The sequence below is a fragment of the Vulpes vulpes genome, chromosome 16 (assembly GCF_048418805.1).
Source record: "Vulpes vulpes isolate BD-2025 chromosome 16, VulVul3, whole genome shotgun sequence".
In the NCBI taxonomy this organism is placed as follows: Eukaryota; Metazoa; Chordata; class Mammalia; order Carnivora; family Canidae; genus Vulpes; species Vulpes vulpes.
Window position 1 is genome coordinate 55,413,959 of NC_132795.1, and position 16,774 is coordinate 55,430,732.

General features: G+C 52.4%; 1 protein-coding gene across 1 annotated transcript in view; it reads right to left on the reverse strand.

The window, feature by feature from the left end:
- Nucleotides 1-15,291, reverse strand: part of FAM83F (family with sequence similarity 83 member F) — a 39,597-nt gene extending 24,306 nt beyond the window's left edge. Inside the window, exon 1 of the mRNA XM_026017384.2 lies at nt 14,723-15,291. Coding sequence (XP_025873169.2) covers nt 14,723-15,247 — 525 coding nt within the window. The 5' untranslated portion in view covers nt 15,248-15,291. The remainder of the gene's footprint in view (nt 1-14,722) is intronic.
- Between the last annotated feature and the right edge of the window lie 1,483 nt (nt 15,292-16,774).

Genomic DNA, 16,774 nt, shown 5'->3' on the forward strand with positions numbered 1-16,774 from the left:
TAGATGGCAGGGACCACGTGATTTCTATCATGGTCTCCACCCTCAGGGGACATCTCTACAACAAGTCAATTCTCTGTGTTTGCGGAACGAATGTCTACATGTTGCATTTGTGGGGTGCAGATGGAGCTTTTGTAGTCATCTCTTTTATTTCATTAATGACAAGGCACTAGGGTGGAGGAAAAAAAAATAATACAGCAAGATTCCTGGTAAGATCCTCTTGCTGGAAGGCAGAGTTAATGTTCTTCCTCAAGGGTGCACAGAAGGGAAAAGAAGTGGGTGCCTTTTTAAAACTGCCACCTGAGTGACAGCTCAAAGGTCTGGTCTGTCTCTGTTTTACCCACCTAATATCTTAAAGGAGCAGCCAGCTCATACATGAGGACAGTACTTAACCAAAGTACATCAGGCCAGGAGGCAGGGCTGCTAGCAGCACATAGGGCAAGCACCTTTGTGCAAATTGCAAAAGGGAGCCCGTCCTCCCTGTGACTGGGCTGCATGTCAGCCCCACAAAGCCTCCCGGCTGTGCCTGCGTGCAGGGCATAGGCTGTACCTGAGCACTTAGCCCCTGCACTGAAGGACATTCCAGACTCCCGAAATCTCAGAAGTAGAAGGCTTCACAGCTGGAGTCCAGCCCCAAGGTTAATTTACTCTGTTGGGCACAGGTGAGACTAAAGCTTGGCCTTCTGACCCCAGTCCTGAGCTTCCCTATAGCATCACCAACCCATCATCACCCACCAACCAGTGATGGGGACAGGGCAGCTCTGGGCAGGGATCTCCTCTGGCGAGGACCCCAGCCCACTTCTGGTCACACAAAACCAGGATGCTTCAGTAGAGCAGGACAATACCACTTTCTCCTTCAGGGTTTCCCTGGCTCTGCTGATGTGGAGCTGTGTGCACTGGGGCAGGTGTGGCTGTCCTTGCTGGCAAAGATCCACCCCTTCCTCCCTCTGCTCCATGGGAGCAGGAAGGGGCCACAGGCCAAGCCTGTTCACTGCAAGGGCTGATAGTCACATCTTTCTGGGGAGGAAGGGAAGAAAGCCCACCAAGGTTCCAGTCCCTGCTTCCTGGTAATGACGTATGTGAGCTTGGAGCCCTGACATTTACTTCCCAGGGCTGTTGGGAGGTTCAGATGAGGTCATGCTCATGGAATCCCACAAAAAAGCTGTATGGTTATAAGGGGCCATTAACAGGGCCCCTTCATAGGTAAATGGGGCTAACAACCCACACTGTGAGCCCTAAAGTTCCTCAGGGTAGGGAGGGCAGCAGCTGGCCACCTATCTGGCAGCCCAGGACAGTCAGTGTGCCTGGGACCAGAGAGCAGCCTTTTCCTTTCCCTTGGACAGTAGTGCTGGGTCAGCCAGCCAGGAGTCTCCTCTTATCTACCCAGAGAGAGATCAAGGTCTATAGGGCAGTGGCTGTCAAACTTCAGCGTATAAAGAATCATTCAGCGTGGGTTGGGGATGGGGGGGTGTGCTTATTGAACGTGCAGATTCAAAAGCCCCATCTGCAGAGATTCTGATCTAGCAAGTCCTTAAATAATGCATTTCAGCAATACCCTTTCCCCCAGGTGATCTGAATGCAGGTGGTGGATGGGTCATGCTTCGAGTCCTGACTGGTAGTTGCAAGAGAATACACTCTCTGGAAGCAGACAGTCTTACTGGCTGTATGGCCTTGAGTGAGTCATTTAATTACTTTTTTATTAAATATTTTATTTATTTATTTGAGAGAGTAAGAGAGTACAAGCAGGGGGAGGGGCAGAGGGAGAGGGAGAAGCAGGCTCCCTGATGAGCAGGGACCCCAATGTGGGGCTGAATCCCAGGGCCCCAAGATCATGACCTGAGCTAAAGGTAGACACTCAACTGACTGAGCCCCCCAGGCACCTCTAGAGTGAGTCACTTAATCTAAGGCCCAGTTTCCTCAAATGGGGAGGTGATGCCTTCACAGAGAAGTTCTGGGTTTGAAGTGAGACGATGCAGGCGGTGCAGGAGCACGGGGTTTGGCCTGGTGTGAGCAGTGCCCATCTTCTCTCCTAGAGACTGAACGCAGGACGCAGGACGAAAGGGCCAGCACTTCAGGGGAGGGGCGACAGAGATGGAGACGGAGACAGCCAGTGAGGGGGCGCCAAGCTCCCAGGGAGCCAGCTGCTGGGACCGCCCGCAGGCTCAGACATCAAGGTGGAGATGTTTCTCCTTTGTTCAGTATCGTGCCTGGCAGGCCCAGCCTGGGGTGGTGATTAAAGCCTAGACAACACTACACTTACAGAAAGGTCAGAACTTGAACTAATTAAAGGGAAGGGCAACTCAATTAAGTGGAGAGTCTGTACGATGCACTGTTCCTCGAGCGATGCTGGGTGTCTGTAGTTGCACATGGGCAGCTGGATGGCAGTGAGCAAACAGCTGCCTGAGTAGAGAGGACCCCGAAGTGGCCCTGGGAACCTCACGGGCACAGCTGTTAGTGGAGCCCAGCAAGCTGCTGCCAGAGGATGGAAACAACTCATCTGGGGGGAGGGAGGTGGGGACTCTCAGCACCCTGGGCACACCAGACTCACTTTCGTCATCAAGGCTGCAGCGGGCTCCATCTGAATTATCACCAATTCTGCACAGGTAGGGTGGGAACAACTGGATGAGAAACCTTTATGCTATGCTTTCTGATTCTGCTCCCTGGGGTAAAAGGGAGAGGAGAGCCAACAGGGGAGGTCGGCACAGCCCCCCTGGGGAGGACACCCGTGGAACACTGCCTGGCCCTGCCCCCACCCCCTTTGAGACGTCCCACCCTGGGCTCCAGATTCATTCTGCTAGACCCCTCATCCAAGAGTGTATTGCAGTGGGAAAGCTGACTTTGGAGTCAGGGATCCCACGCTGGCGGGAAGACCTCTGGATTCTACCTGTAAACTGAAGCTGCCTCACGGTCCCATGAGGAAGCACAGAAATGCAGTAGAGTCTGCTAGGAACCTGGTTCGGTGGCTGCCCTCTGATGCTCAGCATTAGCTTGATGGGATACCAGCTCACGCAGTCCCAATTGTTAGGAGCAAGTTGGACAGTTAGGTGGTCAGGGCCAGGGTCCCCGACAAGAAAATACAGAGTCAGGTCAGCTAAGATAAAACAGCACTAACATCCTGCGTTGCAGCTTAGACACGACTGCACTGCTTTGCAGCCCTTGCAGAAGTGACTTCTGCAAAACGTCCTAAGATAAGACTACTACATAGCATTTGTCACCATCATGGGCAAGGGGCAGTTAGGACATAAGCCCCCAGATGTCAGCAAAAACAGACCTTTCAGTGCATAGACATTAACCTAAAAGGTAGACAGATACGTGACCCTGTTGGGCATGACTCAGCACACTCTGGTTGCTTAAGAGAGTTCCACAAAAGAGTTCATAAAACCCCCTAAACATAGGAACTCTGAGGGCAACCCTCTCGGGCCCCCCTCCCTCTCTGAGAGTTTCGTTTTTGCTTTTTGTTTTTTTTATTTTTTAGATTTTATTTATTTGAGAGAGAGCGAGAGCGAGAGAGCACAATTAGGGGGAACAGCACAAGAGGGAGAGGGAAAAGGAGAAGCAGACTCTCTGCTAAGCAGGAATATAGTTTAGCATCTGAAGGCAGCCACTCAACTGACTGAGCCACCCAGGGGTCCCCTGTCTGGACGCTTTGTACTTTTGCTCAGTAAACTTGGCCCTGCTACCCACTACTCTTCATCTGCTCTAGCTCTTCATTTTTCTAAGTGGGATGACCAAGAGCTGTGGGCACTAAAGGCAGAGAAATCCTGCAACACAATCCCTCTCCCCCTTGGCAGGCAGACCCAGCAACACAATCCCAAACATGTCATTCCCCTGCTCAAACACACTGACCCCAGGCTGCCTACAGAATCCAGCCTTTAGCCCAGCTGAAGACCCTCCCTGTGCTTCCAACCCACTCTCTCTCCTGACAATAGACTCGTATCACAGGAATCACTCTGTGTTCTCCAAACACACCAGCAGCCCCCCAGCCTTGACCTCATGCCCTAAATCATGCTTCGACCACCCTATCCTTGGGGTGATGGATGCCCTTTCTCTGTAGAGGGCTTTATTTCACTCTTCCCAGAGGGTATCCCAGGATCCTTCTCTGTCCCCTGCCCTTAGGGCAGTCTGTGCCCTTCCCAGGATGCTCAACTGCTCAGGCCTGTGTCTGTCCTGAGCACTGGAGTGGGGCAGGGGGAGAGCAGGGACCTGTCATTCCCTTCTATCCAGAGCTTGACCTGCTATAAATGTTCTAAAAACACCTCTGCAGTAGGGGGCTTCTCTTGGGATGCTAAGGACACAGTTTGGTCCAGAGCCCTGGCCCACCAAGAAGGCAGAGCCAAGACCAGTGGAGTCCTGCTCTCTGCTCAGAGGCCAGGTTGCCCCCATTCCACTAGCAGGGCATCTGTGCTTTGTCAGCTGAGGCTCCCCAGCTGTCTATGGCCATGTTACATTGTTTCAAGCTAATTAGACATCATTAAACACTAGGATCCTGGGATGCCCATGATGCAGGGGTAGCCACAGGAGCCTAATCCCACCCCAGCCAGGCTGCTTCCTCTCCCAGACCACTTGGTCTCTGTTCCTGATCCTGCAAGGTCATGTTTCCCTCCCGTGTGCCACTGGGACTCACTCTCTGTTGATCTGATCCTGTGAGGCTGTCACCCTCTTGACACTCATACCCCAAAATAGGCTGATGAAGGGGACAATATGTAAGAAACCCAGGCTAGTTCTCCAGAGAAGGAAAGCAGATCGTACCCACGTGAGCAAGGTCAACTAATTTAGCTGCGAAGAACCATATGTGACCCGCTAGGGAGTAAGCGTAGCAATTCTTTTTAAGATCCTAGGCCAGCTTTTCCTTGCCCCACGGAGGGCTTCTGGGATGATTTCCCTGCACTAAGTTGGTGTTAATTAGTGAAAATTATCTAATGCAAGCTCATTTTAACATTAGCTTAAAGCTAAACATAATTAGGAAGATAAATCAGCTGCTAAAAAAAAATTAAATGATACACAGATGATTTTTAGGATCAGCTGCTGGTCTGGGTTACTGGCCTGGTGTTGGGAGCACTATACAGTACACGGGCAGAGCAAGGCAAGACTCAGAAAGTACCTACTGAGGTATTTCTTTTTTTTCTTTTTAAAATTTTTATTTATTTATGATAGTCACACACAGAGAGAGAGAGAGAGGCAGAGACATAGGCAGAGGGAGAAGCAGGCTCCATGCACCGGGAGCCCGACGTGGGATTCGATCCTGGGTCTCCAGGATCGCGCCCTGGGCCAAAGGCAGGCGCTAAACCACTGCGCCACCCAGGGATCCCTACTGAGGTATTTCTTGATTGATTCACCAGGGCAAGACAACTGGGGTTGGCAGTGACCCGGGAGGTTTTAAGAAGCAGAAAGGATAACTCTTAGATCCTCAGAAAGGATAACTGCCAAGTGATGCTACCTGGCAGGGTTTCCCCAGAGAGGAGAGTGCAGGGATGCGTGTGGTTGGGGAAGGTGGTCTGGAGAGCACTGGGGTGCAGCAAATAAAGTGAATAAAGTAAATCCTCATCCTCTGTGGCCTCTGGCCTTACATGGCCCCCTCGCCCTCCTTCCCACACTGGCTGCTTCAGCTGTCAATTCCTGGGAGGCCTCTGCTCTCCTGGAACTCCGTGGGAATCAGACTCAGTTCCATGCAGCTCCACTAGTAACCAGACGTGTGACCCTGTCCCCTCTGAACCTGTTTCCTTGTCTGTAAAACGGAAGGTTGCTGATTTGTTGTGGAAATGAAATGAAATAATATATTCTAAAAGGGCTGGCACCTGTGTATGTCTGGCACTGAAGTGCTAAGAACAGCCATTGACTCCCTCCCCCAAATGCCCTGCCTCCTTCAGACTTAAGGCCTTCTTTTTACCTCTATTAGACTCAAGGTCAGGCTCCATATTTCATTCCGCTGTATATTTCTTGAACTGGGCACATAGTAGGTCCCCAACACCACGTTAAATGAATGAACACATATGTGGCATCTCCAGGGAAGAGGAGGGGGAATAAAGAACTCTCAGAGTCTATCCTCTGGGACCCACCAAAAGGTTAAAGAACCCTGGGCCCTGCCACTGCCCCAAGCATTTGCTGACTCACTGCTAGAAGAGAGAACAAAAAGAATACTTATCCAGAGCCTGCCACATGCCCAGGCAATACTTCGAGGGGCCCAACAGAAAGATGACCACCACACAAGCTGTGCAGGGCGGAGCTTACAGATTATTGGAAACTTGGTCCAGGGAGACTAATAATTAGTAAAGCATAGGCTCTAACCCAGGGCTAAGATTATGCGATCACTAGCAAGTCCACAGACTCCACAGATTTCAGAGAAGGAAAAACAAAACCAGACAAGGCAGCAGCAGCTCCAGCTGAAGCTGACTGGTCATAGCACCCGGGGTGGTGAGGTGCGGTGGGGGAAGGATCTAGCAGGGGTCACTGGAGTGACTCAGGCCGGTGGGGGCTGCTCAGGCCGGTGCCAGGAGCACAGGCAGGCAGGCAGGCAGGCAGCCAGGACTCGGCCCTGCTCCCCACCTCCCCCCATCCCCCAGACTGGAATCCTGTCCAAGAACAGGCTCTGCCTTATACACTCTGAGAAAAGGGAGGTGGATCTGGCCACCAGCCAAGGTGAGGCAGCATCCTAGGGGCTGAGAGTATGGAAGGACTAGGGGTGGTAGCTGGGAATCCCGGCAAGGCCTCAGCTGCTCAGTGAGGTCACAAGCCCCAGGGGGGCCAGAGCGTGGCCATTAAGAGGACAGCGTAGGTCCCTGGAAGCTACCTGCACTCAGTTTCCAGGTGACACCTGCCCCAATGTCTCCAAGTAGAATCTTCTCACCTAGTCGGCACAGATCAGAGCAGCTAGCAGCCCTGTACTTGTCTGTCTCCAAACTAGTCTGTGACCTTCCCAGAGCCTGGCTGGCAACAAATACACCTTTTTTCTCTAAGTTTCAGAAGGAAGAGGTGGCCCCAGAGGACAATCCCCAAGGGTAATGGCATTTGTAGCAGAAGCACACAAGCCTTGAACTCTGACCCAGCTAGCTTCTTATGAATTCTATGACCTTGTGCTTTCTCTGAGCCTCTGGGAAAACAGTGCATCCCTTGTGAGGGGCTGAGGATTGGATTAATTAAAGGAAACAGCATAGCGCCCATCTTTCAACCACGTTAGCCCCTCTTCATAGAAATCCGTTTTATCTGCATATATTACTCATCTTTTTCAAAGAGCTGTCTCCCAGTCTTGCTTTAGAGCCTCAGCAGTCTCGTGAATGAAAGCAAGAAAGCAAGAATTATCCCTATTTACTGATGCAGAGATGACGCCTGAGGCAGGGTCACCAAGTGGGTGAGGACAGAGACAATCTGAGCAAGAATGAGGACACCTAGGCTCCCAGCTCCCAACTGTGTACTCTTCCTTCCTTCGGCAATAGCCTGGTCAGGAGACCACAACCCAACAAACCTGGATCTGCTCCCCATGAAACCAAGAGAAGGTCATGAAGAAGGTACCCCTTTATTGAGGCCCACCCATCGCTGATGTTTGAGCTCCCTGGGAAACACCCATCCTCAGAGTTTCAGGGACTCAGTGTCAGATTTTAGAGGAACTAAGCCAGGCCTCTTTCTCCTCCAGAGAGAAGCACGGTTGGTCTTCCTATGCCCCACTGCCCAACTCTGAAAGGAAATATCCTGAGGATATTTCCAGACTGCCCTCAGGCTCTTTGGGCTGGGCTTTGCAGCCAGTCAGGCCCTTCTGAATGACAGTGCGAGGGGAACACCCTTGAGGATGCCCAGTTTAGGAACTGGGACACCTCTATGCCTTCCTGTCTTTTCTCTGCCCATGGCAGATCTTAGAGAAGATCTGTGGCTGCCGATTCAGATCCCATAGCCCTGCAGACAGTGGAGACAGGCAGACAGCTGCTCTGACAAACAGCTACCACCAAAGCAAGGCCAACAGGTAAATGCAGTGGGGTTGGTGGGAGGGGTGGAGGGTAGTGGGCAGCTGGTCTTCTCTCACAAGGAGGAAAAAGGAAATACACCTGCACAGGGTCCCCAGCCCCAACAATGGGAAGTGACTCCTAACTCTCCTAATTCATTTCCTGGATGTGGCATCCCTACTTCCTGGCAGGAAATTTGGCCACATTCCCTCCCCTGCTCTGAAAGAAGGCTGAGAAGGCAGCAGGTGCTTTCCAGAACAATTGACATTTGTGGGCTACATTCTTGGTATCCTTAGTTTTCATACATAGTTTCCTCCTTGTTTTGTTTTTAAAGATTTTATTTATTTATTTGACAGAGAGAGAGAGAGAATTAAACAGGGGGAGCAGTAAGCAGAGGGAGAAGGAGAAGAAGGCTCCTCACTGAGCAGGAAGCCTGATGCAGAGCTCGATCCCAGGACCCTGGGATCATGACCTGAGCTGAAGGCAGACACTTAACCAACTAAGCCACCCAGGTGCCCCTCCTCATCCTTGTTTTTTAAAACCATCCAGAAAGCTAGGGATCATCCTCCCATTTTGCAGATCAGGAGCCTCAGAGAAGGAAGTGCTTTACCCAAAGGAACACAGCTATTGAGTGGCCAGATCTAGACAGAAACCAAGATCTTTCGATTTAAAGGTCTTTCAAGGCCTGTGCTTGACCTTGACATGAAGCTGGGTCTCCATTGCTCTGAAATTCTGGCTCCTGGGATCAGTGATTGAGCATAAAGGAGAGACGCTTAGAATCCAACAGCCAAAGAGCTCGGGGCTTGGCAGGGGTGCCGGGACAGGCTGGGGCAAGATCCCAGAAGGGCTGTGCTCAGTCCTTGGAGCTGCAGCTGCACGATAATCCACCAGCCTCAGTGGGACAAGGACTCTGGAACTGCCCTGTGCCTCTGTAACAAAGTCTGTGTGGGATGGTTACTCGTGTAGAGAAGAAGGGTTAGGTGGATCAGACTTCTTTTTGTTTTTTTATCTACCTCATGCCAATATCCCAGTGCCCAGCATGGGGCCCAGTACAGAGACAGGGCTTGGCACTATTTGCTGGATGTCCTTGAATGAGGGAAGCGCTGATCGAGGCTAATAGAGGAAGACAGTAGCTTTACTTAGTGGCAAACAGCCACCTGCAAGGTGTGTCTCCTGGCATGGTGAGCCAGAGACCCCAAGACTTTGCCTTACCCTCTGGGCACATGTTCCCCAGGTGTTCACCCCCATCAACTCTCCAGACCTCTAACCATGCCTCCTGCTCTGCTGCTTTTCCCCAAACCCTTCTGCAGTTTGTTACAATGGGGATGAAAGGAATCTCCTGGGTAACACGCAGTTCAACAGGGGACTTCTCCAGACACTTGCTTCTCTACAGGGATGGAAAGAGATGGATGGCCAATCGGAGACAGTTTCCAACCCTTTATACAAATACTGACTGCCTGTGACCACTGGGGCCCTGCAAAGGAGACTCAGAAGATATGGTGGGGTCTCACTCCTCCAAAGCTGCTAGTCCCTGAGGATAAAACGAACTCTTCCCAAAGTGAGCTGTGTGCCAGGCACAAACCTGGAACAAACAAGGGGCCATGTCTGACAACAAAAAGGTGGCTTTTTTTTTTTTTTTTTTAGAATAAGCTCAGGGATGGGGGAGGTGTGGAGTTTCGGGGAGAGGGCAGAGGGAGGGAGAGAATCTTAAGCAGGTTCCATGCCCAGTGCAGAGCCTCACATGGGGCTCGATCTCACGAGCCTGAGATGATGATCCAAGCTGAAATCAAGAGTCAGATGCTTGCTTTTTTTTTTTTTTAAGAGTCAGATGCTTAACTGGCTCCCAGGTGCCTCCCAAAATGGTCACTTTTGAATTGAAAATTTGATAAAGTGCCAAGGAAGAGACAGCACCTGAGCTGGGTCCTGAAAGAAAGGAGACAAAGCCATCAGCAGGCAGGCAGGGGTAGGGCCAGGCCTGTTACATGCTTGTCTGTCTCCCATTAGCCAGGCGGGTCTGGCCCTCTGCTGCAACAGGAATGAAGAGCTCCTGGCTCATCAAAACTGCCTGGTCCACCAGCCTCCCTCTCTTGGGTTCTGTCTGTAATCTTCTGTCTATCTATAGTCATTGGTAATTCTGACCACAGACCTGGAGAGGCTATAAAATCTCTTTGTCTTTGGTCTAAAGACAAGCCATTTCACCCTTTAGGACCTCAGATGACTCCCTGCAGAAATGAAGATAATACTCTGCCTCATGTGATGATTGAGGCTCAAAGGACACAAGGCACTCAATGTGTGGTTGGCAGTGAAGTGCATTTGGGTGTGAGGCCCAGGAGTGCGAGGTCAAGGGTCAATGAGGTAGGGGACCAGTAAATTTTCTCTTCTGTAGGCGACCTCTCTAAACTCACGCAGGAGCCTCAAAAACAGATGCCACCAGGCACAAGGTGGAGATGCAAAGATGGGTGGAGTCTTGGTGCAATCTCAGCCTTCCTGTTGCGTTTGGACATGCTTGTGGCCAGATCCTCGGCGTCAAAGGGCCTTCCCTAACCTGGGTCTGCGTTAATGCCCCTGCTGCCATGCCCTCTGTCAGGCACTTAGCATATTCTAATGATGCTTTAGTAGATTAGCTGGCTACTCAAGAGCAGGGGTGTGTTTTATATGCCTGTTTTCTGCTAATGTGCTTAGCACACAGTAACGCTGAAATATCTGTCCAGTGACCAGATGAACATGCTCCTTCCAAATCACGAGCCCACCCAAACTGCAGCCGTTTGGTCCTCTCCCTCTGCTCTTGTACATAAGAACCCAAAATTTCCCAGTCTACACATGGTCTGGCTTGAGGTCTCTCCTGGCCCTCTGCAGCCACAGTGACCTGAGCAGCCGCACTAGCCACCTCCCGTGGTCATCTCTGTCAGCATGAGACAGGCCAGGAACTCATTTCTTGGTCCCTGAAGACACCTTTTCTGCCTGCAGCTTACACAAAGTCCATCATTCAGTGACACTAAAATAAGCAGATCATTCAAGGGGGAAAAGGCAGCAGGAAAAAACTGCACCCCACAAGTAAACATGGCCAAGTGTCTAAATGCCAGCTAGCCAGCACAGCCAGCAGAGCCAGTGCAGCCACAAGGGCCTTCCGCCATCCAGAGGCCTAGAAAACACACACAACTGGCCGCTTTGGAGGCCTTCCTCCCAGTCCACCAGGTCCCACCTCTACACCTGCTGGCCTATCTCCTCAGTGCCCTCTGCCTCCCCTCACCCTCAATCAGATTTTCTTTTAGATTTTTTTAATTTATTCATGACAGACAGAGAGAGAGGCAGAGACACAGGCAGAGGGAGAAGCAAGCTCCCTGCAGGGAGCCTGATGCAGAACTCGATCCTAGGACCCCGGGATCACATCCTGAGCCAAAGGCAGATGCTCAGCCACTGAGCCACCCAGGTGCCCCTAGATTTTCAAACTGTCTCCTAGTTAGGCTCCCTTCTCTCGATCCGAGGCCAGGTGGGAAGCCCTCACAGGTCTGTGGCAGTGGGTAAAGTCCTGCCTACTCCCCTGTGCCTCAGTTTTCTGTTTGTCATTCAGGAATAAAGACAATAGAGCCTCATGAAGGTCTTCTGAAGATGAAATGAGATAAACTACGAACTCTCCGGGACACAGCTGGATAGGTGCATGTCCTTTTGCCTCCTACCACAGCCCCTCATCTCAGCACAGAAACCATCTCAGCCTGCCTTACCTGGCCTCGCAGCAGGCCGACTACTTCCCCTGCAGACAAAGGAAACTCCCTCAAGGCATCAGGGTGAAAAGGAAGGGGGAAAGTCTAGAGGAACAGCCCTGGAAGGTTGCTTACCAGCTGAACAAGCTGGGGGAGTCAGGAGCAGATGGAGGTGAAAGGGTGTAGCCTCTAGAGCAGAAGCGAGGGGTCTGGGTCTTTCCATCACCAACCATGTGATCTTCAGGCAAACTCCCTTCCTCCTCTGTCCCTCAGTTGTGACCTGTGAAACAGGTCAACCTCTCTGTCCTGCCTACTTCATGGGGTCTCTGAGAAGAAGGTGCTGTAGAGACTTGAGTGACAGTGGGGCCCCCAGAGGCCTGGGAGTTGAGGGGCCATAGATAGGTTCAGAAGCTGCCTCTGATAGGGTGTGCTCACCTGCTCTAGACTCAGTGTTAGGATGCTCGCACCATGCCCCACCTAGTACTTAGCTTCCACCACCATAGCTCTTTCCTCCTGCCAAAGCTGCTTGCTGTTTTGTTTTTTTAAATATTTTATTTATTTATTTTGAGAGAGCAGAAGTGGGGGTGGGGAGACAGAGGGAGAGGGAGAAGCAGACTCCCTGCTGAGGGGCTTGATCCCAGGACCTGAGATCATGACCTGGACCAAAGGCAGCCTGCCTGCTTAACTGACTGAGCCACCCAGGTGCACCCAGAGACCCCCATAGCGCTTGCTATTCTGAAGGAAAAAAAAATCTCTTGCTCCTGCTCCCAGGTCTCTTAATGGAAAAACCACCCATTCCAGTTTCCTTCTCTTTCCCCTTTCAACTCTGCAATTCACCTCCCCCAGGAAGCCCTCCCAGATTAGGTTAAAAAAAAAAAAAAAAACGCTTTTCCTTGTTTTTCCTTCCAGTGTCTCCCCCAGTATCTGAGTTAATTAACTCTTGGAGGGCAAAACCCACAACTTATGTACTTCTATGGCCGGCGCCTGGCACAAAGTGGGCACTCAGGAAATAACTACTAGCTCAATATGTACACATTGGATTTGTTCACAATTGTTAAAGTTTCTATTGTTAAACATTTAAAGAGTGAAGAACGTTACATTTCACAGGAGACTCCTGACATCCCACATGGGACTGGCAGCCCCTGTGGGCAGGGGTCCTGTCTCTTCTTTTCTTTTAACAGGGACACAAAATCTGTATCCCAGGTTGTGACCAAGCTAGCTCCATTCACCCCCCTCAGTTTAGTCCTGGGGCACTACCATCAGAGAGCAGGGCAGGACAGCACAGTAGTTAAGGGCAAGGACTTTGGCTTTCGAATCTTGGCACAGCCACTTACTAGTTGTGTGACCTTTGGCAAGTAACTGTTCAGAATAAAAAATAAGGCAAATCCCCATCTCACCTAGTTGTTGTGAAAAGCAAGAGAGAAAATGAAAGCATATTACTAGCATAGGGCCTGGCACCCAGGAAGCACTAACGAACCAAGGCTTTGAGGATTGCATCATGAGACCTGACCTCTTACTCCAGCTGAACAGCATTTACAGTACTATTATCCTTTGTCCTTTCTCCTCCTCTTCTCACACTTGCCTTTCTCTTTTGCAGGATGCAATATACAAAGAAAGCTCAGGCAAATTAGGAGGAACTTCTTACGGGGGGAGAGGGGGCATTTGGATAGTGAAAAGTTCATTCTTCCTTCTGGCAGCCAATCTAGCCAACAACCTGCATCATCCCTTCCAGGAAGAGGAGCGTCACCACTGGTCTTTCTAGATTAGTCTTTCCTCCCAGGCCACTTCAGCCTCAAGGGGTAACAGGACTCAACCACATCCATCCAGTTAAATTAGAAGGGTGGGTCCAAGCCACTCCTGTTGTATACTCTGAACTGGGCACAAAAGATTGCTGGTGTTTCTCAAATCTCTGTGCACGGAAGCCAGATTTAACTAACAGAAATAGAGAATGCTCCATTAAATTTGAATTTCAGACAACAAATAATTTTTAGTATCTGTATGCCTCAAATATTGCATGGGGCATACTGATACTAAGATGTGTGTTGTTCATCTGAAATTCAAATTTAATGGAATGTCCCATATTTTATCTGACAACTCTACCCAGGTGCCCCTACCCAAGGACAGAGAGTAAAAGATTAAACTCTTCCCCCTGCCCCACAACCTACTGGCCCATCAGTATTCCAACCAGCTACTGTGGAAACATCCCCTCTTGAGGTCAGCCCCCAAGCAGAGTAGACACAGTGCGAGCTTTCTCACACTGCACCCACCCCCTGCCCCAGCTGTTTTTTTTTTTTTAAGTTTTATTTATTTATTCATGAGAGAGAGAGAGAGAGAGGCAGAGACACAGGCAGAGGGAGAAGCAGGCTCCATGCAGGGAGTCCAACGTAGGATTCGATCCCTGGTCTCCAGGATCGTGCCCTGGGCCAAAGGCAGGCGCTAAACCACTGCGTCACCCAGGGTTCCCTGCCCCAGCTGTTGATTCCAGTTATGTGCCTTGTCAAAGTGGCCAGCACAGAGCCAGGCCCATAGCGGGTGCTCAAAATACAGTTCTTCATTTACTCTAGGCTGCTTGACTTCTAGTACTGGCCCCCAAGGGGGTGTGAATGCCCAGTCTTGACTCTGGGGGCCTCCTAACGAACAGCTCGGCTGGGGTAGGGAAGTCCTAGCACCCAGTTCTTGGGGCTGATTGAGAACCAAATGAGAATATCGCTTGGGATCTGTTGTGTAAATCCCTGGGCCGCCCATGGGTTGTCATCAAGACCTCTGAGTGGCCCATTTTGCCACAAGGCCCCACAGCCCCCTTCTCCCTACAAGAGAGTAACTTGTCAAGGAAATAGAAGCCCAGAGCGGAGGAAAGCCAGCCCTCCGGACAATGGAATAATGACAAACTGTCCAGCACCTTGTAATTCGCCAAACACATTCCCATCCATCCTCTGTAGAGGCCTCACCAGCCCCTCGACCCGAGGGAGGGTTCTGGGCCCATTTTCCAGAGCGGCCCCGGGGCAGTCCTGCCCCAGGCCCTGCCTCGGAGGTGGGGCCGGGTCCCAGGCGCTGCCGGTGGGGGTCGCACAGGTCTGGGGGGGCGGGGCCTACCTTCTGGGCCTCCTGGATCATCTGCCTGACCACCTGCTTGAGGTGGGGCGCCTTCTCCTCCTTGGGGGGGTGGGTGAAGACGGTGATGCGGCTCACGCCGCGGTAGACGCCCGTGTCGGTCCAGCCCAGGTCCAGCGGGGGCACCTCGGTGTCGGAGCGGTCGGGCCAGTAGGCCAGGGACTCGCAGGGCTCGGGCTCGGGCTCGGGCTCGGGCTCGGCCTGCGCCGACGCTTTGGCCTTGGCCTTGGCCTTGCCCCGGGCGGCGGCGGCGGCGGCGGCGGCGGCGGCGGCGGCGGCGGCCTCGTAGGGGCTCCAGGCGGCGCGGAGGGCCTGCTGCTCCTGGCTGGAGAGGAAGCCCCGCAGCTGCTCCTTCTGGACCAGCTCGCGGTAGGCCTGCTCGCCGCCGCCCAGCAGCGCCTCCAGCGCGGCCCGCCGCCGCTCGCAGTAGTAGAAGGCGGCCTGCGCCTCGGTCACCCTCTCGTTCACGTGCGCCTCGTCCAGGCAGCTCAGCTGGGACTCGGCCATGGCGCTGCGGCCGCCCGTCCCGGCCCCGGCCCCGGCCCCGGCCCCCGCCCCGGCCGCCCCGCCGCACCTGGAGCCGAGGGGCGGGGCGCCTCACCTGGCCGCGAGGCCGGCCAATCCGCGCGGGCCGGGGCGCGGGCGCGGCCGTCGGGCGGGGAGGGGCAGCCGCGCCGTCGGTCCGGGGGCGGGGGCTCCGGGCCTGCGGGGCGGGCGGGGGCCGGGCAGGAACTCGCGGGGGGGGGGGGGGGCACCGGAGGCCACCTAACCCCCGCCGCCGCCTGGCGGGGCGCGACCCGCAGCAGGTGCGCGCTCATCTTCTGCGCAGTTACGGCCGCGAGCACGTGCTTGGCCGCGGTGCCTCGGGCCGGTGGCTCTGACCGCTCCCCGCCAGGGGGGTCCGGGGGCCCCCGCTGCCCGACAGGATTGTGACGGCCCAGGGTGGGGGGCGGTTGGCCTGCAACACCCCCAGCTCCCGGCCCACGTGTCCCAGTTTTGAGATCAGAGGGCTCCAGAAGCTAATACAGGACCTTCACCACGATAAAAATTTCCTAAAAAAAGTAAAACAAATCCAAATACAGCAAAGATGTCAGCTGCAGTGGTGGGTTTCCGCGCCGCCCCCACCCCCGCCCCATTTTAATTTGAAGTGACACGTGTGTGTGTGTGTGTGTGTGTGTGTGTGTGTGTTTGGGCAAGACAGGCTGCCAGAGGCCTGATTACTATATTAGTGATTCAAAGTACATGTTTGAGCTCAAGGAAAGAAGCCACACACACACACACACACATCTCACCAGCAGCGGCTGCTCTGCTGTTTCCCATTGGATTAAATACAATCTTCTTAGTCATTAACATATTATTTTGTTCATGCACTGCTTTACAATTTGATTCTCCACATTCAAAATATTTTCAGATCATAGCAACCAAAGGTTCACATTTCTCCCATTTTATAGCACAGCATCTCAGAGCTGGAAGGAGCATTAGAAACTAGTCCAACCCCCTCATTTTACAGCTGAGGAAATTGAGGCCTTGAAACACGTGGTCTAACCAGGCCTCCTGCAAAAGGAGAGGCAGGGCATGGGCTCTATTAGCTTCTCTGTTGTCTCCGTGATCTTTGCTGTACATCTCAGTCACCTTTGCCCTTTTTCCTTGTGAAATGGCAGAAGGTTACTGGGGACCTGATTCTAAACTGCAGGGAATTTGAAGAAGTTGCCTGTTTCTGGGCCTTCCTTTGACAGTGTGGGGGGGAAAAAAGAGGGTTAGATTTTCAAATATCTGTGACTCTTGTGACAGCAGTTGCTTCTGGCACCAGTGTCAGCAGCCCAAAGATCAGTGGTGGTGGGCAGAGAAATGCCTATCACCTTGGCACCCTTAGGAATTGCAAGGCCTCACTTCTGGCAAACATTTTACTCATCTTTAGGCAAATTTCATCTTTACAATGAAGACCACTTAGTTCACTTCCTAAAGATTTTGAGGCCCTAAGAGATGCTAGACTATGCCCTGGGAGCGTAGAGGAACTCCGGGAGGTGGAGGGAT